A 19,501-nucleotide genomic window follows, 5' to 3' on the forward strand; every position below is an offset into this window, starting at 1 on the left:
TGGCGCCCGGGAGACGCTGCCGGCTCCTGCACGTGGGCCGGCGGCAGTCCAACAGGGTGTGACGCAGGCGGAGTGCTCTCTCTTACTTGTTGAAGCATTTTTCGTAACGGCTGTTTTAGCATCTTGGCCAGGTAATCCAGCTGTCTGTGTTGTCTCGGCACTGGCATCTAGTCACCACCTCTTTTCCTTCAAGTAGGTTTTCTCCTAGGATTGAACACTGTAACCAGCCGAGACTTGTGTCTGGAATGCAAGAATGGTTCAACATGCAGAGTCCAATCAGCGTAGAATACCTCATCGACAGAATGAAGGAAAAAGAATCACATGGTATCAGTTGATGTGGAAAGAGCATTCGACTAAATTCAACACACTGTCCTGATTAAAAAGTACTCAGCGAACTAGGAATAGAGGAAAACTACCTCTATGTAACAAAAGCCGTATGTAAAAACCCCAGAGTGACCGTCTAACAAGACAAGGCTGTCCCCTTCTGCCACTTGTGTTCACCAGAGTCCTTATTAAAAGTTCTATGCAGAGCATTTAGGCAAGAAAAAGAAGTTGAATCATCTCTATTCACAGATGATGGGGCTGTAGATGTAGAAAGTACTGAAGATGCCTCACACCCAGACACAGAAGCTGTTGGACCTGGTGAATGAGCTCAGCAGGTGGCAGGATGAAAAATGAACTCCAGGAAGTCCGGTGAAAGTCTGTACACCAACCGTGATCCGTCTCGAAGTAAGAAAATGACTCCACTCACAGTAGCCCCCAGAAGAGAACCCATAGGAACTGAGTTAACCAAGGAGGAGGAGCACGTGTACAGTGAAAACCACAAACTGTCGAGGAAAAGAAGACGAATCAGTGGAAAGACAGCCTGTGTTTATGGGTTAGCAAACTTAATACTGCTAAAATGTCAGTTGTGCCTGAAGCAATCTACACATTCAGGTTCTGTCAAAAACCCAGCAATGACTTTTGCAAAAATCAAAGAACCCACCCTGAAATTCCCGTGGAACCTGAAGGGGATTCTGAACATTCAGAACAGCCTTGAAAGAGCACAGAGTTGGAGCTCACACACGTCCTGTTTCAGGGTTTACTGCAGACCCGCAGCTGTGAGAACAGCGTGGTCCCAGCACGGAGAATAGGGAAGTCAGGCCTCACGCGTCAGGTCGGGTGGACGGTGGAAACAGCACTAACACCCTTTCATGGGAAAGAGTCCTCTTTCTCCCACTGGCTGGGAAACCACACCAAAGGGTAACGTCAGATCTCTGCTAACATCGTATACAAACGTCAGCCGAAAGTGGGTCAGAGACCTAAGTGTGAATGCAAAAGCCACAGAACTTACAAGAAAACCCAGGGCAAGCGCTTCACGACCCTGGACTTGGCAGTGACTCTTGTGTGCAACAAAAGGCACAGGAAACAGGGAAGAATGGACAGACTGGACCTCAGGGGGTTAAAGTCTGTGCGGGCAAGGACGCCAGGACACTGTGTGCAGAGCAAGAAGACAAACCCCAGAGTGAGAGGAGAGACTTTCAGGCCACATATCTGATAAGAGATATATTCCAGAATGTAATATCTGGAATGTATTGAGAAACTTCCAAAACCCAGTAACATAGAAACACACACCCAGGTTGAAAATGGGCAAAGGACTTTATCAGACACTTATTCACAGGAGATGCACAAATGGCCAGTACATCACCAGAGGAATGGAGATCAAAGCTCAATGAGCTACCACCCCATGACAGTCAGAGTTGTTGTTCAGTTGCTAAGTCAGGTCTGACTCTGTGACCCCAAGGGCTGCAGCACACCAGGCTTCCCTGGCCTTCACTGTCTCCCAGAGTTTCCTTACATTCATGTCCATAGAATCGGTGATGCCATCCAGCCATCTCATCCTCTGTCGTCCCCTTCTCCTCCTGCCTCCAATCTTTCCCAGCATCAGGGTCTTTTCCAATGAGTTGGCTCTTCGCATCAGGTGGTCGAAGTACTGGAGCTTCAGCTTCAGCATCAGTCCTTCCAGTGAATATTCAGGGTTTATTTCCTTTAGGACGGACTGGTTTAGCACTGAACCACACACTTTAAAATGGTCAACATGGTTACTGTTTTGTGTATTTTATCACATTTTTTAAACTGCATTTAATTGTGTATCAGTTATGCCTTAATAAAGTTGATCTAAAGAAACAAACCAACAGCTTTAAAAAAAAAAAGCCCAAGACCAGATGGTGTAATTCTGTGAAACATTAAAGCAGTATTAACAGCAATTTCTCTCAAAATCTTCCAAAAAGATAAAGGAGAGAGACCACTGCCCAAGTCATTCTGTGCATCACTATCTCCTGCTACCAAAGCCGGATGGAGACGCAACCAGCAAACCTAGACCAGTACCCTGATGATTACAGGTGCAAAGGTCCTCGACAGGACAGTAGTACCCAACTAGATCCAGCAAATCTCTAAAGGACTATATGTGAAGTGAGTTTTATTCCCAGGGTGCAAGGGTGTTTCACAATAAGGAACTCAATCGATGAGACACACCATATTAATAGAATGATGGTTGGAAACTATGTGACCATCTCACTTGGTACAGAAAAAGCATCTGGCAAAATCCAACACAATAAAGCCCCAGGTGAAAAACCCACAGATCACACCGTCCTCAGTATTGAGAGATGAGACAGAAAGGTTTTTTCTCTAAGGTCAGAAACAAGATTAAGATGCCTGCTTTGCCTACTGTTCATTCAACTAACCCTGGAGTTCCAGAGAGAGTAATCAGGCAAGAAAAAGAAGCAAAAGGCGTCGCATTGGAAAAGAAGAGGCAGACTTGGGTCTGGAAACAGGCAACGCGAGGCCGGGTTTGGTGACCCCCGTCGCTGCGTCTTCTCTGTGGGCCTGATCGTGAACCGTCAGAGCCTCCTAACCCAAGGCCCGAGGCCCTCTTTGCTGTGCGCACTCTGCTCCGGATGCGTGTCTTCAGTTGCTGTTGATGTCCCAGCGGCGCCCACACCCCTGTCTGAGGCCAGCCGTCACGCACCTGGACCTCAGACCCAGATGTTTACCTGCCCACGTCGGGGTGGGGGCCCGCAGAAGGGCAGAGAGGCTGACCGAGACTGGACTTGTGGTCTCCCTGCAGGGCCGCGTCCACCCGCCGTGGTGGCCTCGGTGTGCACAGCGTGTGGCTTTCACCTGAATGTCCCTCGGGCCCGCCCCGTTATCCAGCGCTTCCCTCCAGGGGCCACGTCTCTCCTTGAGTGAGCTCTGCTGGCCGCCGGGTTCCCCCCGGGGCTCCCGGCCCGCTCGCCGCCTCCTCCGCATGGATGCCAGGTATCTCCACACACACCTGGTCACTGCTGGCCTCACTGAGCACCCGGCCCGCCCTGGCCTCACCCGGCCCACGCTCTCCTGGTGGAGGCCTCCTCTCAGCGTTGGTGTTAGACCATCAGGCTGCCGCGGAGGGGACGGGGCAGAAGCAACCAGGAGCACGGAGCCCCACCTGCCCGCAGGCCTGCCGTTGCCTGGGCCGGAGCCCCCGGGCACCGCGACCTCACCAGTGTGACAGGGCCCCGGGAGTCCCAGCCGCCCGGCCACGGGGCACACATGGGGCTCTCCAGGAGGGTCGAGAGCGCCGGGCCCCAGCAGGGTTGGGGGGTGCTCACCCGGCACCTCTCACAGCTGCGACCGCGGGCAGGCGGCCCTCGGCCGAGCCGAGGTGGACACTCTCCTGCCGGCGCTCCTCAGGACGGGCCCAGTCCACCGGGACCTCCGGCCCTTCAGCGCCCTGCACAGCTGCGGGCTCCTGGGGCTCCACTGTCTGCAGGCCTCCTTCCCCATCTTGCTCTCTCTGCCCCTCCGTTCATTTCCATTTTCGGGGACAACGGGCTTGGCCCTGCGCGCACCTCTGAACCCCAGCAGGCTGCTGCCCCCCAGCCCACTGCTGTGGGGCTGACTTCACTGCTGACCCAGGGATGCCCCCCAGCCCCACCCGGAGGGGGTGCCCCACCTCAGGGCAGGAAGTGCTGAGGGGAGGGGGACTGGGAAGAGGGGTCCCCACGGGGCTCCCCTCGGGCCTCATCCTGCCTCATGCCCCCAGCAAGCCCCTGGACCGGAGCCCCACGTCAGGGCTGCTCCAAGAACCTCCAGGTCAAGACCCAGGACGTGAGGGCAGGCGCTGGCCCTGCCGCCTGCACCGTCCACTCCCCTCCAGCCCCCGGTCCTCGCGCTGAGCTGGGGTTGCGCCCAGGCAGGCTCCCCGCTGCTCGTCCATTGGTGGCCCGGTCGATTCCCAGCCCGGTGGGTTCTCTGTGGGACAGCAGACCCCGGAGCTGCACCCTAACGCCCGCCCGCCCCTGAGTCACCTCAGCCTGGCCGCTCCTGGGCTGCAGCCTGGGCTCAGGTCAGGGTCAGCCAGGGAAGGAGCTTCTCTTTACTGTTTGTCCTCATCGCTCGGCACCTGGCCTCTTAGTTCCCAACTAGAGATGGAGCCTGTGCCCCCTGCATTGGGAGGGTGGAGCCTTATCCACCGGACCACCAGGGAAGTCCTGAAGAAGGAGCTTTTTTCTGCCCAGGTGGGTTGTTCGCTGCTTCCGGGCCTTGTGTGTGCCCTGCTCCCACGCATGTGGCTGCGGGAGCTCCCATGCAGGGCCCTCGGAGACGAGGCGCCCACCAGCCCAGCCCCACACCGCCACTCCCACTGCCCCTCCCTGGCCAGGAGTCGCTGATTGTGACCTCGGGGGCTCTGACGCTGGGTGAGGCTGCGGGCCTGGCCCCGTGTCCTGGGCCCAGAGCCTGGTGCATGGCAGCCAGGACCATGGCCAGCGTTCACCTCCCCCAAGTTCATCACACAGGGTGACCAGTGAGTACCTGGGCCTGGGGGTCTGCTCACGCACACCCTTCTGGCTGCAGGGGGGCCGGCCCTCACAGCAGCGTCCCCCTGGGTGGGGTCACTGCTGGGTGCTCTGATCCACACCTCACAGCATCTCCGCTGGGATGGGGGCGGCAGCCTGGACCCGCGGGGCCCCCCTGCCTGTGGAAGCGGGCTCCCCGCAGCACGCGGGCCCAGGCCCACGACCAAGAGGGTCCGCAGGCGACCCGGGGGTGTGGGGGCCCTTGCCTGCCTCCTCCAGGCCGTGAGTTCCCGCAGCAGGGCCGTGTCGTCTGTGGTCACTGCTGGGGTGCCCTCTGTCGCCCGGCTGCTCCAGGACTGTGGGAGCCCTGTAGCCTGGACGCCACCTCTTCCCGCAGACGCTGCAGGGCGGGGGGTGGAGATGCAGGCAAGGCAGTTCCCCCCGGAGCCTCGGTCTCCTCACCTGAAGAGGGCGGTGGTGGCCTGTCTGCCGTCGGGGGCGGGGGTGGGGGGAAGTAACCCAGGGCCGCAGGGAGCAGTGCAGACACCCGGCTGGCCGCCCTGTCCTGGACCCCGCCCCCTGCCTGCTCCCCGCATCCCGGCCTGGCTCCCGGGGGGGCTGAAGGCCTTGCCCTCATACCAGCCCGGGTCCCTCGCCCGAGGTCTGCCCTGGTGCAGAGGGCTGCCCTGTCCCTAGGGGACCAAGGCTTCTGGGGACCCAGCCCCCACCCGGGAAAGAAGCGCTTGTTTCTCCGAGGCTTCTCTCCGGATTTCAGGAGATCCGACAGCAAAGTGTGGTCACAGGAACACAGCTGCTGCGACTCAGGCTCAGAGAAGCAGGGGGCAGCGTCCCCCCGAGGGTGGACGGGTGGAGATGCAGGCCAGAGGGCTCCCGGGAGCTGTGTGCCCGCGTGTGTGGGCGCGTGTGTGCTCAGACCAGTGCTTGGGGCCTTCGCGGCCTTCGCCCTCGGGGCCTGTGGCTCAGCAGCTTCCACAGTGGGGGTCGGGGGCAGGCCCCACTGCTGCGAGAGAGACGCTGTATTTGGGGGGCGCTCCCTTGGCTCTGTGGGGCTGGGGGTGAGAAGGCGGGAAAGAGGCCTCCAGTCTCGTCCCCCAACCCCCCAGGCCCTCCAGAGGTGGTGCAGTGGGGAGCAGGTCTCGCAGCTGCCCTGGCCGCCCCATCCTTGAGTCGCCAGCGGGGGCCGCTTCAAGGGCACCAGCTCCTGGGGAACCTGTTGCCTGGTGCGGTTGGTCCTGCCGGTGTCTGCACGGCCCCCCTCCTGGAACAAGGGCCCCCCCACGCCAGGACGGGGCTGGCAGGGGTGGCTTCAGCCCGTGAGGGTCACGTGGACGGTGACGTGGCCACATGAGCACAGTCACTGGGGTGAGGGGCTCACGAGCCCCCGTGCTCAGGCCTGACGCCCAGGCCTCCTCAGCCCCAACTGGGGTCGTCCTTACTCTTGTCTTATCCTTTGAAAGAGAACTACTCGTGACTGTGGGGCAGGGAAGATGGCCCAGCCGCTCGAGAGCTGTGGGGCAGATCTCTTTAAAACTAAAACAATGGGCTTCTGTCAGCCCGGCGACTGCACTCTCAGCGCATGCAACAGAGAAACAGGGACACAGCTTTGTGCAGAAACCTGTGCGTGAACATCCATGGCAGCTTTATTCATAATGACCCAGCCTAGGGGCTCCCAGGGCCCAGGGGGAGACAGTCCAGCCCAGCCCCGGGCAGGAGCCCCTGGAGACAGCACGGGGCAGCCCGTCTCCTGAGGGTGCCGCGGCCATGGCACCACATAGCCCAGAGAGACCCGAGGTGACCCCAGCTGGGCCGCGGTGGAGGTGGATGCCGCTGCGGGGGGTGTGCACACCTGGGACCTGCAGGGCCAGTCGGCCGAGGGCCCCTTTGACTGTGGGGGTGACTCAGAGCCATGCTTGGTGTACAGCTGCACACACGCGTGTACAAGCACACACGTGTACACGCGTACACACACACACTGACACCGGAGCAGGCCTTGTGGAGCAGCGTGCTGAGCACTGGGGGGCTCACAACCCTCCCGGGCACCCTGTCTCCATGCGCTGTCTGGGAAGCCTTGCTGTTCCGGTCCTGACTGGCTCCTCCGGCCTCTCTTCCAGCTCCGGCTGAAGGGCGCGCCCCAGTGTAGCCCCCTTCTGTGATGGACCCAAAGGCCCCTAAGAAGTCCCACCAGGGATGGAAGAGTAAGGCCAGGATGCAGGAGAAGTTTGCCAGGAAGTTTCCATACAGGTACCGGACCCCGAGCCCGAGCCAGGCGGGGCCCCCTTCCACAGGCCCCCCCTGGAGGAGCCCCCTCTGGGAAGCACGGCAGGAGCGGGTGGGGGTCTCTGTCCACAGGGGACTATGAGCTGCTCTGCGCTCCCCGGCGGCGGGCTCCACACCACCCCTTCGGCCCTGAGCTGGGCCCCCCAGAGCCTCCTCGGGCTGCTTCCTGTTGCCTGGTCAGCACACTTGCTCCTGCGGGGGGTGTGATGGGGTCCAGGTGTGGGGGTGGGGCAAGCGTCTGCAGAGCCCCGGCCCCGGGGAGCCCGCAGAGCCTGCAGGCCGGGCGGTGTGGGTCCTCCGCCAGGCAGCCTGTTTCTCTGGGTTGGGGGGCCTGGGAGGGCTGAGGGTGGCCCCGAGCCCAACCCTGGGGGCTGCAGCCTTCTCACGGCCGCCCGTGGCAGGGGCACCTGCCCTCAGCTCACAGCCCCGGTCCGTCCCCAGGGCCCAGTGTGGCACTCGCATGGCCACGTGGCCCTTAGTGAAGCAAGAGGGTGCTGGGGTGGGGCCCGGCCCACAGGGCTGCAAGTCAGCCGCCCTCCCAGACCTCAGCTCCGCTGCTTCCAAGCTGTGTGGTCTCCGAGCAAGTCACTTGCCCTTGGTCTGCCCGTCCGTAAAGTGTCCCAGCAACACTTGCCTCCCAGCATGGTTCCCAAGTGTTGAGAGCCCCTGTGCATGGCTGGGCCGCAGCCCCCAAGGCCCCACTGCCCGCAGGTTCTCCTGGCTGATGGGGACCAGCTCAGAGCTCCTGCAGCCCTGGGAACTCACGAAGATGAGCAGCTTGCTGCGGGAGCAGCTGCCCCTGCAGAAGACGCTGCTGCCCACAAGGTCCATCCCCGTCCGAGGGTGAGTCTCAGCCCCAGGGCCGCCACGCTGCCCGGGGACCAGGCCCGGCCCCCACCCCCGTCACCACACCGACACAGCATGTCCGGGCCGAGGACATCTAGCCCCAGGGAGACTCACACTCACTCCCACACACCCTGCACACGCAGCAACACACTCAGACCCCACACACAAATGCAGAGACGCACAGACACTCGCCCTGCCCCAGACTGTCACTGTGTGGTTAAGAAGGGCCCCACCAGGCCCACCACCCGCACCGATGTGAGTGGGCACGGGTCCTCGGGGCTGAGGCTGTGTCTTCTCCACTGTGCTCCTGGCCTCTCAACCTCTGCTCCTCCGGGCTGATGGGCTGGGCCGCAGCTTCTCCCGTGGAAGGGTCCGTCATGTCGGACCCTCCGAGAGCCTTCAGGCCATGTGGCCGGGTCCTTGTGCCGCAGGAAGGGGGTGGGGGCTGAGGCGTGCCCCCAGGACTGCCCTGCCTCACACCCTGAGCCCTGGCAGTGGGCAGATCACCCAGGAGCTGAAGGCCAAGCTTATCTGAGGATAACAGAGCCCCTGAGATGGGGAGCGGGAGGGGGAGGGTGGCCTCACGGGGAGGTGGCCACTGCTGGTGGCACCCTCTGTGGCTTGCCCCCAGGCTGGCAGGCCCATGTCTGGGCTGGGCAGAGGCTGGGAGGTGTCTGCTGCTGGGCGTCCGGGCAGGGGGTGGACAGGGGAGCATCTGTCCTGGGGGCAGAGTCGTGGTTGTGGCCCCAGCCAGCTCCTCTGGCCCGGGGCCGGGCCAGCTCCCCAGGGTCAGCGTGGGGCTCTGTGTGGCTTCTCCAGGCTGGGGGCCCCAGATTTCCTGCCTCCCTCCTGCCTCCAGCCGCCACCATCGCCGCCAAGAAACCTCTGGGAGCTGGCACTGCTGACCCGCCGCTTCCCCAGGCCCGCGGCCCCCTCGCCCGCCCCCCGGAGTCCCGCTCTGCACCACCTGTCTCTGGGCCACTCGGCCCTCAGGCGCTCGTGACGGGCCACTGGGAGCTCCCTCTGGGCAGAGGTGACCTATGGGGAGGCGAGGAGCCCGGGCGAGGCCTCCCGCGGATCCACACTGCAGGTTCACGGCCCCGGACGGTCGTCTGCACGCCGGCCCCACATTCTCATCCATAAAGTGCGGTGACAGTCAGCCCTGCAGTGTGAGCGTCATTTCCTTGCGTTCACCCCCAAATATGCTCAGGCGCCTGGGATACCTGGGTGACAATACTCTGGAATAGTGCTGGGTACACTGGCATAGTGCTTCAGGGGAGAGCTCGTGAAGGGAAAGCGCCTGGTATTGTTAGTGAGCGCCTTTTTGCCACAGCTGCACCCGGGAGGAGGAGCAGGAAGAGGCAGTCTTTCCATCCCGATCGGGACAGTCTTAGGAAGGGTGGTCAGGCAGTTCTTAAAGCACAGCACAGTCTAAAATGCTGGTGCCACGTGTGTGTGTTAGGAAGTGGGGTGTGTGTGTGTGTGTGTGCACATAGGGTGCGCCACCGTGCTGCATGTACACGCCTGTCACAACTTGGGTAGTAAAGCAAGCATACCAGGGCGGTGGCAGCCCCAGGCACAGGGCTTGGCTGAGCTGGTGCGGCTTTAGCGCTCAGCCCAGGCAGAGTGAAAGGATAGGCTTTCCCCAGTATCACTGCCCCCTTCCTTGAGCCACAGCGTGGCACACCCCCCATTTGTCCGCGCTGCAACCTTGCCCCCACTCCCTGCTAGGAAGGTGATCTAGGCTCAAGACCAGACCACCTCAGACCCCAGAACAAATGGCAAAAGGAGACACAAACCCGTTTTTCACAAAGTAACAAAACGCATTTATTTCAAACACATGAGCTCCCAGGCTCACCATGGTCCTGGTTAGTCTGCTCCTATATTGCCTACCGGGCGGCTCTGTTGACGGTGGACCACCGAGCATCTGGCTGGACTGAGGCCAAGAAGGTGCCAGAACAGGGCCCCGGGGGGCGCACCGGGTGGCAGGGTCCTCAGGGCGCCCAGGTGGCAGGTCACCGCCCGCTGAGGCCGAGGCAAGGCCAGCCGGCCCTGGGTCTGTTGGGGGCGGGCCTTCTCTCCTTGGCCCGGCACAGTGACCAGGGCAGGTGAGGTGGGGAGGGCCCCAGGGGTCAGGGGCCAGCGCGGAGCCAGCATTCTAATCTTGTGCCACAGTTAGGTTCAGGACAGACGACAGAACACAGGCGCTCGCAGCCTAAAAACCTATTATTCCGTCCTCCGGGGTCCTGGGGACGCACCCGCCGGCCCGGGCGCTTCGACGAGGCCAGCGTCAGGCACCCAGGGGTCCAGCCCCCGGAGGCGAGGCGGGCTGTGCGACGACGCGGTCCGCCCAAGGGGGCGAGCGCAAGCGTCTCGCCGCGCACCCCGGCCGCGGGCTAGCGCAGCCGCAGGTAGGAGGGGACGGAGTAGTTGAAGAGCAGGAAGTCCATCCTGTAGAGGCCGAAGAGGCGCCGCTGGTAGAAGGGGCTGATGTCGCGGAAGAGGCGCTCGGCCCGGTCGTGCGCGGCGGCCCTGGCCCCTGGCGGCGGCTCCGGGAAGCGCAGGCCGGGTGCGCCCGCGAGGCCCAGCACGAAGGCCGCGTCCTCGGCCAGCGTCTCGAACTTGCCCACCACATCGTAGCGCAGGCGGCACGGGTGGCAGAGCGCGTGGGCGCGCTCCCAGTGCTCGTTCAGGGGCCCGTCGCGGCGCGTGCGCGGGTCCAGCAGGTAGGCCAGGAACTCGGAGAAGCGCACGTCGTGGCCGCGGGCCAGCGCGTCTGGGCTTGGGCGCGGCCGCAGGCGCCGCACGATGTCGGTGCCGAAGCGGCGCTGGAAGGCGGCGCCCCAGGGCCGCTGCAGCTTGTTGCGGTAGGCCGAGGCCAGGCGCTCGAAGGGCTCGCGCACGAAGAGGAAGGCCAGGTAGGCGCGCAGACGCCGGTTGACCTCGGCCGGGCTGAAGTCGGCCAGCGAGGGCAGGAGGCCGGGCGCGTGCGCCTCGGGCGCGGGGATGGCGCGCGGGTCGCTGGGGCCGCGGCCGCTCAGCGCTAGCAGCACGCGCTTCCAGTTGGTGCAGGCCACCTTGGGCACGTAGCAGTAGAGCAGGCCGCGCGCGTCATCCACCAGCACGTGCCGCAGGTCCTCGGGCCGCAGCAGGTGCTGCCGCCGGGTGTGGCGGCTGCAGGCGCGGCGCAGCAGCTCTCGCCGCTGCCGGTGGACCTCGGCCAGGGCAGAGCGTGGGCCCTGCGGGGCAGGACCACAGAGGGAGCCTGGGTGAGGGGCGGGGAGGATGCGACGGATCCGGTGCAGGGGGCTCACTGCCACCCCCCAACGCCCACCGCCCCCCCAGGGGGGTTTCCACCTACACCGGGCCCCTCCCATCGGCACCACAAGGGCAGAGATGCAGGTGACCCTCCTGCTGCTTAGGGAGCAGGGCCTGTACCTGCCTGGTGCTCCGCAGTGCTCAGGGCGCCTGCAGGGGCACGTGTGAGCTGGGCCTGTGCGCTCAGTCAGCACACCCTGGGAACAGCGTGTGGCCCCGCAGGCTCGGGGCTGGGTGGGGGGCATGCCTGGCCCGTCTCCCTGTCCCAGCGGCACTGAGCCTGGGGCTTCCCTTTGCGTCCCTCCTGCTGTGGGTGGCACACAGCCGGCTGCTCGTTATGTCCGCCGCGCAGAACGCTGCTGCCCAGAGCCCAGCATATTCCACCCCTGGAGGGCTGGGTGGGCAGATGGACGGCTGGACGCCCCCAGGTCTCTCTGCCTGCTCCCAGCGTTTGCCCCGTCACAACCCAGCATTCGCTCCCTGGCCGGAGCCCGAGGCGGCCGCAGCCCCTGGACAGCAGGTCCACACGGGCTCGGGCCACTGTGGCTGGAGGCAGCAGGGGGAGGGCGGCTCGCCTACCTGGTCCAGGTCGTAGAGAGTCTGCAAGGGGCTCCTCCCCTTCCCGCCAAACCAGCTGGTGCCCACTGCGCTGCTCTCGAACACTGGGGGCAAAGGGAGGGGCGTTCGCCGCGGCACCAGACAGACTGGCCGTGGCCCTAGCGGCTTGGCCGACTCGCCTGGGCACGCTGCATCCACCCCTAGGACTGGGTACCCCCACGGCCCGCCTGCCTCGGGGGTCACTGACAGACCGGGTCCCTGTCCACCAGGGCTGCAGGGGGCCGGGCGGGAGCTAACAAGGGGAAAAGTGGAAGCCATCGCCCTCTGGGAGGGCCCTGACCACCCAGCCCCACCTGCCTCCGTCTCACAGCCCGCCTCTGCCAGCCACGTCCGTGCAGCCTCAGGGTGAGGGCCCAGTGGGGAGGCAGGCAGAAGCGGGGGCCGCACTGCCAAGCTGCCGGCTCTGGTGGCAGCGCAGGTGCCCAGGCCAGGTGGCTGCTGGGGACGCCTGCAGCGGCTTGTCCCTCTCCTGCTGGCGTGTCCCTCCTCCCAGTACATTCAGGTTTCACTGGCAGCGTCCGTGTAGGGACACTCTCTGTCTCATCGCTGTGTTCCTCAGTCTTCCCCAAACCGCCACAGCCTCATATTAGTCTTAGATATGATTATACTTACCAATAAAATCTAATAAGTTTAATTTAAAAATATCACCCAAATTGTCAAGTCTTTGGTTAGACTGACCAAGAAATAAAGAGTGAAGACTCAAATTACAAAAAAAACGGAAGTGAAAGACGTGATGTTAGTACTGGACCTTATAGAAATAGGGCTTCCCCAGTGGCTCAGATAGTAAAGAATCTACATTTGAGGAGATCCGGGTTTGATCATTGGATCGGGAAGATTCCCTGGACAAGGAATGGCAACTCACTCCAGTGTTCTTGCCTGGAGAATCCCATGGACAGAGGAGCTTGGAGGGCTATATCCATGGGGTCACAAAGGGTCGGACACGACTGAGTGACTAACGGTTTGACTTTCATAAAAATAACATAGCTAAGAACATTTTATGTGACTGAGGTTTGCAAATTTAAATGTATTCAATGGCTGTCAAGAATATATTGAATTCATAGGAATATGGAATATTCACAAGAATATCTTTAATAATTCAGGATCACATTAGAAAATAATAAATTCATAAGAAGAAAGACGTTTTCGATGGTCCTTGGCTTCCAACAAAAGGAGAAGTCTTACGATGCTGCCAGGATTCAAGAGTTTTCCTTGAGACAAACCTCTGGCAGACGAGCGAACTCAGACAGCTCGCTGAGCTGCTGTGCAGGCACAGTGACCAGGGGCAGCGGCTCCCAAACCCGAGCGTGCACGGGGCCCGCTGAGACGCGGCGGCCCGGCCCCCGGGGGGGCCGCGGTCCGCATGCTGACAGCCCAGGCTGCGGAGGCCTGGGAGCCCCCTTGAGCACTGCGGAGCTGCAGCTCTGCCCCGTGGACTTGGTTGAAGGAGCAAGTCAGCGACAGGCAGACCGGCCGTGCCGGGCCTGCAGAACCCTCCGTGTGCACCTGGCTCCCCGCCGCACCCCTGGCAGCCCAAGGCCCTCTGCCCACTCCAGTGTCCCCAGAGCAGGGGCCGGGCTCTGCTGTGACCAAGGCTTTTGAGGCGAGGGGCCCACGGGGCCTGCCTGTGTCCTCTGGCTGCCGGCTGGCGGGGAGGCCCCAGAAGCTGCTGCCTCACCTCTTTCTGGTGGGGGTGGAGGCCCTGAGGGGGGGTGGGGAAAGGCTGGTGCCCCCCGGGGGGGCAGGCGGAGCAACAAACCAGGCCACCTCTACCCCGGACCCACGACTCAGAAGCACCCAGCCTATGGGAAACACTAGCCCTTGGGTGGAGCCTCTCCTTTCCCAGCCAGACTGCAGCCCAAGGGAAAGCGGGTCCCACACCAGCCCCCAGGAGCCAGTGGGTGAAAGGGGAGAGGCCCCAGAATAGCAAGGGGCAGTGATTATGGGGCTGGGCCGCCCCCGCCCGGCTCCACCCCATCAGCGCAGGAGCAGAACCCTGGTCCGGCGGGCTGGCAGGCCGGCCATGGAGGAGGACGAAAGGTCCTGGGTCCAGCCCCCCCTCCCCCCCCGACAGCCAGAGGCCGGGGCTCTGAGGGTAGGGTGGTCCCCAGAGGGCCCCACAGGGATTCCTGCAGCCTCCGCCCCCCTTGCCCCAGTCCCCCACCTGTGTCTTCAGCCCCCCAGTCCCTCCCTGAGCCTCCAGGTCCCAGGCCTGCCAGCAGAGGGCCAGGGAGGGGCCCGGGCCAGCCCAGAGCAGCCACTTGGGCAAAACCACAAGCGGGTTCTGCTTTGACAAAGGAAACAAAAATAGCAGGAGGTTAGAGAGAGAGGGAGAGAGAGAAGGGGAGGGAGGGGGAGGGAGGGGGAGGGACTGAGTGGTGCCAGAGACAGAGAGCGCTACCCGGGAGGGCAGGGACTGGCTGGGAGCAGGCGGAGCAGACTCGCAGGGAAAGCTGCTGGAAGTCCGGAGTGGCTCAGAGCGCACCAGCTGGGTGTGAAGGGGTGGGAGGCCAAGGGAAGGAGCTGCCTGCAATCTGGGGGTCCCCAGTGGGCCCGCTGCACGTGGGCTGGCATGTCCTGGGCAGCAGAGGAGAGGCCAGGAGACCAGGTAGCCGGGCAGGAGCGCATAGTGCCCCTGCTCTGCTCACTGACACTATGCCCCCAGGGGTCGGAACTACTGTTATCCCATTTGACAGATGGGAAAACTGAGGCTCCAAGAGGCAAAGAAACATGCTGAGGCCTCACAGCAAGTAAGGGGCCAGGAGCAGGCTTGACGCCAGGCCCCGCTGAGAGCGCGTCCTTAACTGCCGAGGCCTCCTGGAGCCCACTCGGCCCGCACACCACCCGCCCATGCTCACAGCACCATGGGCTGGGGGGCACCATGCCACACGGGGAAACCAAAAACAAGCCCACCCTAAGGACAGGCCCGGCGCAGCCGCTCGGGGCTCCTTGGGGCTGCCCTGGGGGGACGCTGTGCTGGGCAACCCCCAGCCCAGGGAGCAGAGGTTACCACACAGTTTTCTGGTTAATAAGTTCTAGCCAGGCCACTGTCGCAAGAGCAGACTGGCCGGAGCTGCATGACCCGGCCTGGTCAGTCCCCCCGCTGACCTGCAGGCCCTCCAGGGGTCAAGCCCTTCAGAAGGAAAAATCGATCCTGCCTTTTTCTTTTGGAAGAGTCGTGACTCTCCATCCTGAGCTTCACGGCCCCAGCCCGGAGCCCTGATTGGGTGGATCGCTCTGCCCGGGACTGTCCCAGGCTTCACTCCCGCCTCGGGCACCATGTTCTGGCAGAACCCGCGCCGAGGCCTCCCGCTGGCCGATGGTGAGTCCCAGGCCCCTCCAGGGCCTGCCCCCCCCCCCCCCCCCCCCGCTCCCTCGCTCAGCACCAGCCTCCCTGCCTGCCTGCTGCTCTGTGAACACCGGAGGCGCCCTCTGCCTGGGTTGCTTCTCCAGAAACCTCTCCTCTTTCAGATCAAGACTTCTTGTTCAGATCTCAACTCAAACATCCCTCCAGAAAGGGGGCCTCTCCAGCGGCCAGACTGCTGTTAGTTTATTCATGGCACTCGTTACTGCTGAGACCGTTTGATTTGTGTGGTGGGTGTCTGGCTGCCCCAGGGGAAGTCAGCTCAGTCTTGTTTTCCTATAAGCCCTGGACCTTGCCTGGCATCTGGGATGCTGTTCAGTCACTCAGTCGTGTCCGACCTTTTGCGACCCAATGGACTACAGCACGCCAGGTTTCCCTGTCCTTCACCATCTCCCAGAGTTTGCTCAAACTTCTGTCCATTGAGTCGATGCCGTCCAACCATCTCATCCTCTGTCGTCCCCTTCTCCTCCTGCCGTCAATCTTTCCCAGCATCAGGGTCTTTTCCAGTGAGTTGGGAGTATTAAAGACTGATGGCCCTTCATGACCATTTGGAGAGCACCCCAATTCCTAGCCTGCCACTCAGGGCCACTCATGAGTGGACCTCAACTTACCTTCCTTCCTGGCCTCCACCGCTCCTCATATGCACACACACATGTGCACACACACAATCATGCACACACACTGTCACACACACACTCACACCCAGAAAAGGCAAGGTCAGGACAGGTCTCTGCCTGGGCAACTCTAGCCCTTGGCGGCCTGTGCAGCCAGCAGGTCAGCGGCCCACGGTGCCTCGGCCTCTGGAGTGAGTCAAGACCCAGCACACGCCGGGGAGCAGGCACTCCACAGGGCTGGCACGATGGGCTGCCTGTTTCCCACACCTGACCATGAGGCGGGTGCTTGGGACTGAGTCCTTCCAGGTGCAGCGTGTGGTGCGCCGAGGGGCCCATCCGGACGGGCGCGTCAGGCCACCACCCACCCACAGCTGCAGACACGCGGTAGAGGTGGGTTGAGGCAAAGGAGGCAAAAGACCCGGGTGGCCTAATCCCCTCCTCGGCCCACCGCTCACCTGATCCCTGGGCAGAGGCTGGGAGGCCCGGACCGTCCCCCTCCCGGCCTTGGGAGACCGCATCGAAAGCCCTTGCGGGACCGGGAGTCTTTCTGAGCGCCCCCCCAACCCCCTGCCCTAGCCCGGGAGGAGACCGCAGGTGCCCCCACCCTGTCGGGGACCCCCGGCAGGCACTCACCAGGGCGCAGGGCGCGGGGCGCGGCGCCCAGCAGCAGGAGCGCGGCCCCCAGACACGCGGCCGCCAGTGCGCGCCGCCGCCCGCAGCGCCTCGTCATGGTTGCCGGAGCGCGCCGCGCTCGGCCGCCCCGACGGGCCCGCGCTGTACTGGGACCGGGGCGCGACCTCCGTCCCGCCCCTGGGCCCGCCCACGGGCTCGTGCTCAGACCAAACCGAAACCCAGGGCCGCCCAGGATCCGCGCCCCAGGGCGGGGGGCACCCTCCCGGCGGCACGTACACCACTCCACCCCTGAGGCGCGGGGGTGCAAGGGCTTTGCTGTCTGGAGGCGGGCTGGGGCGCGGGTGGGGGGCTGGGCTCGTCCAGTCTGCCTGGCCCCTACCCGGTCCAGCGGGACAGCGAGCAGCCGCCCAGGGCGCAAAGGGTGGAGACCGGGCGGAGGAGCCCTGTAGCCGTCGCGGTTTTGTCCGTTTCCGCCCGCTCCCCCCGGGGCGCGGTCCTCCGCCGACTCCGAGCAGCCTCGTCACAGTGGGTCGGGCACCCAGTGCCCTCTTTTGCTGCGTGAAGCCGCCTGTACGAGACCCCCGCGGACTCCCCCAGCCCCAGAATCAGGCCAAGGGTGCCTCTCCCTCTCCGGAGCCCACCCTTTAGCCTTGCTCTCCATGGGGGTCTCCAGGTCCTGCCTGGATCCCGACGCTTGCAGGTGGCAGCCAGACCGGGGGCGGGGCTGAGATGGGGGTCTCGGACCCGCCTCTGGACTTTAGGACTCCTGTTCCTTGCCTCCTCCCCACAACTGCTGCAGACCTCAAGGGAGCACTCAGAACTCCATGAGGACTTCTGAGTGCAGGCTGGTGAGAGTGAATCCCCCTTGAAAATGCACTCGCGCGGTGCCCCAGGGGGCTGACAGACACGCCAGAGCCCAGGGTCCTGGGGCTAGGAGGGCACCCAGGAGGCAGCTGGTGCTGCGCGTGCAGATCTGGGTGTGTGTGCGTGAGCCAACCCTGGGCAGCGTGCGTGTGTGGGAAAGGGGTGCGTCTAAACTGCTTCCGGCACTGCCGACTTCTGTCCACCTGCTGGGTGAGGTCAGGAAAGCTGCCTAACCTCTCTGTGCCAGCTCCCCCGTGCAGTGGGATTGCACTAGAACACACTTCATTGTGTAGTGGGAGGCGAATGAGACCCAGGAGACGTTTGGCATGGCGTCTGGTACTCAGCTAGTGGCAGCTAAGTACTTGACACTGGTGATTAATGTATTATTACTGTTAGTTTCTGGCAGGTGGCTCTGGCTTCTGTTAAGGTGGTGACATAAAAATTCCTTCCCGTTCCGTGCAAGTCTACTTAAACGACAATATTAAGTAAATAACGGTTCTGCTGTCTTAAAGATATGGCTCCAAATTCTATCCTAGGTCTCAAAGAGTAGAGGGCAGGAAACAGCCCAGGGACAAGCCAGGAGCTCTGTATCGTGACTTTCCAGACGCCCAGGACAGAGGGCCTTGGGGAGCGTCCAGCTCACCCCAGAATAACCTGAAGGCAGGGCTGCTGCTGCTCTGGGCCTGGGACCCAGATTCTGGGTCATCCATTCGCCGGCTGGTTCCGAACCGCCCCTCCCACCTGCTCGAGGACCTGTTTCTGCAGCCCCAGCCGCAGGCAGGCGTCCTGGTGCCTGTGCTGCCACCTGGTGGCCATGGTGGAGAACAACATCTCAGCCCGTCCCAGTCCCCGACCGTCCAGGAGGCCCCCGGGGCTGCGCTGGGTCTTGAGGTGGGAGGGCCCGCGTGCCCAGGGCTGGGGCGGGCACGGGAGGAGCAGCGGGCGGGCACGAGCATCGCAGCCGGTCAGAGGGCTGTGAGGACAACAGGGGCGCGTAGAGAGGGGCCAGGTGCCGAGATGCGTCCTGCAGTGGACAGCCGTCGAGGGGGCCCTGGAGGGAGAAGCCGGAGAGGCGGACAGGGCACCCCCGCTCCCAGCCCGTCGTGGCCACGTTGGGGCTCCCGGGGGGCCACAGCGGGCAGGGAGCAGGTGGGGCCCAGGGGAGGCTGCGCATGGACAGGAGCGGGTGGGCTCGGGGTGCAGGCCCTATGTGGAAAGTGGACGGAGCAGCGGTCAGGGGGCGCAGAGAAGGCCCCCGGGCAGGAGAGTGGAAGCAGGGAGGAAGGAACGCAGGGGAGGGGCTGAGGGCCCCGGGTGCGAGGTCTTGCCTGGCAGAGACGGGTCCCAGCGTGGCCTGGTGACGGTGCCAGGCAGGCAGGGCTGGGCTCTCGGTGCTGGTCGGCAGGGGCGAGGAAGAGAGGCTGGCCCGGACAGGCGTGGGCCTGGGGGAGAAACCAGCATGGGTGCTCGACGCTGAAGAGGACGGGCCACGTCCAGGGTCAGGGGCCGGGGCTGAGGCCGGAGGCACACACTGAGGGCCTGCCGGCTTGCTTGGCGCCTTGTCACTTTCGCATTGTTCAATTGGTTTGTCCGTGGAGCACAGTGCAAACGCCCCAGAGTCCTTCTGGCTTGACGCAGAGCCTTGGCGGCTCCAGCAGGACTGGCTGTGTGGCCATGGGCAGGCCCCGCGCCCCACGGAGCTTGGTCTGCACCCCCACGTGGTGCACACTGAACCGCAGGCCGGTCGCGGGGGCAGAGCGTCCAGCTGACGGCGGTGTCCCCGGGCGCAAACACCCAGAGGTGTCAGCCTCCTGCGTACGCGCCAGGCGCGGGCATTCACACACTCGTGCATGTTGGGACGGCGCCCAAGGCCACGGGGCTGGCCAGCAGCGGAGCTGGGTCCACACCCAGGGCTGTTGCCCACCCCTACCCGGAGCCGCTGGGGCTTTAGGGCGCCTCTTCCCAGCTCTGTGAGTGGCCCTGGGCCCCATCCGGAGCCAGGGTAGCTAACGGGCACCCCCTCCCCCAGAGGTGACGACGGGGTCTCCTGAGAGTGGGGAGAGCTGCCCCTCCGTGGGGGTCTTACTCCCACTGGGTGGGCTCCGGCCAACGTGTCACCACCGGGCGGTAAG

The 19,501-nt window shown here is 63.4% G+C and overlaps 2 protein-coding genes across 2 annotated transcripts; one reads left to right on the forward strand and one right to left on the reverse strand.

Annotated features, from left to right (window-relative positions):
• Window positions 1-3,628: 3,628 nt before the first annotated feature.
• C24H3orf22 (chromosome 24 C3orf22 homolog) lies at window positions 3,629-8,993 on the forward strand. Its single transcript, XM_061129054.1, has 4 exons — window positions 3,629-4,538; window positions 6,950-7,079; window positions 7,827-7,958; window positions 8,781-8,993. Exons 2-4 carry the CDS (start codon window positions 6,991-6,993, stop codon window positions 8,962-8,964), a joined length of 405 nt encoding a protein of 134 aa, XP_060985037.1. The 5' UTR covers window positions 3,629-4,538; window positions 6,950-6,990; the 3' UTR covers window positions 8,965-8,993.
• Window positions 8,994-9,769: 776 nt separating this feature from the next.
• CHST13 (carbohydrate sulfotransferase 13) lies at window positions 9,770-16,602 on the reverse strand. Its single transcript, XM_061129053.1, has 3 exons — window positions 16,506-16,602; window positions 11,859-11,941; window positions 9,770-11,200 (listed from the first exon to the last, which is right to left on the reverse strand). Exons 1-3 carry the CDS (start codon window positions 16,600-16,602, stop codon window positions 10,358-10,360), a joined length of 1,023 nt encoding a protein of 340 aa, XP_060985036.1. The 3' UTR covers window positions 9,770-10,357.
• Between the last annotated feature and the right edge of the window lie 2,899 nt (window positions 16,603-19,501).

The sequence above is a fragment of the Dama dama genome, chromosome 24 (assembly GCF_033118175.1).
Source record: "Dama dama isolate Ldn47 chromosome 24, ASM3311817v1, whole genome shotgun sequence".
Taxonomy (NCBI): Eukaryota; Metazoa; Chordata; class Mammalia; order Artiodactyla; family Cervidae; genus Dama; species Dama dama.

Excerpts from the sequence above, each read along its gene's own strand:
- CHST13 (XM_061129053.1), bottom strand. The coding sequence starts at position 16,602 with ATGACGAGGCGCTGCGGGCGGCGGCGCGCACTGGCGGCCGCGTGTCTG. Across the intron at positions 11,942-16,505 it reads GCCCCGCGCCCTGCGCCCTG|TGTTCGAGAGCAGCGCAGTG; the intron begins GTGAGTGCCTGC and ends CTTTGCCCCCAG. Across the intron at positions 11,201-11,858 it reads CTCTCTACGACCTGGACCAG|GGCCCACGCTCTGCCCTGGC; the intron begins GTAGGCGAGCCG and ends CCTGCCCCGCAG.
- C24H3orf22 (XM_061129054.1), top strand. The coding sequence starts at position 6,991 with ATGGACCCAAAGGCCCCTAAGAAGTCCCACCAGGGATGGAAGAGTAAG. Across the intron at positions 7,080-7,826 it reads GCCAGGAAGTTTCCATACAG|GTTCTCCTGGCTGATGGGGA; the intron begins GTACCGGACCCC and ends CACTGCCCGCAG. Across the intron at positions 7,959-8,780 it reads AGGTCCATCCCCGTCCGAGG|GCTGGGGGCCCCAGATTTCC; the intron begins GTGAGTCTCAGC and ends TGGCTTCTCCAG.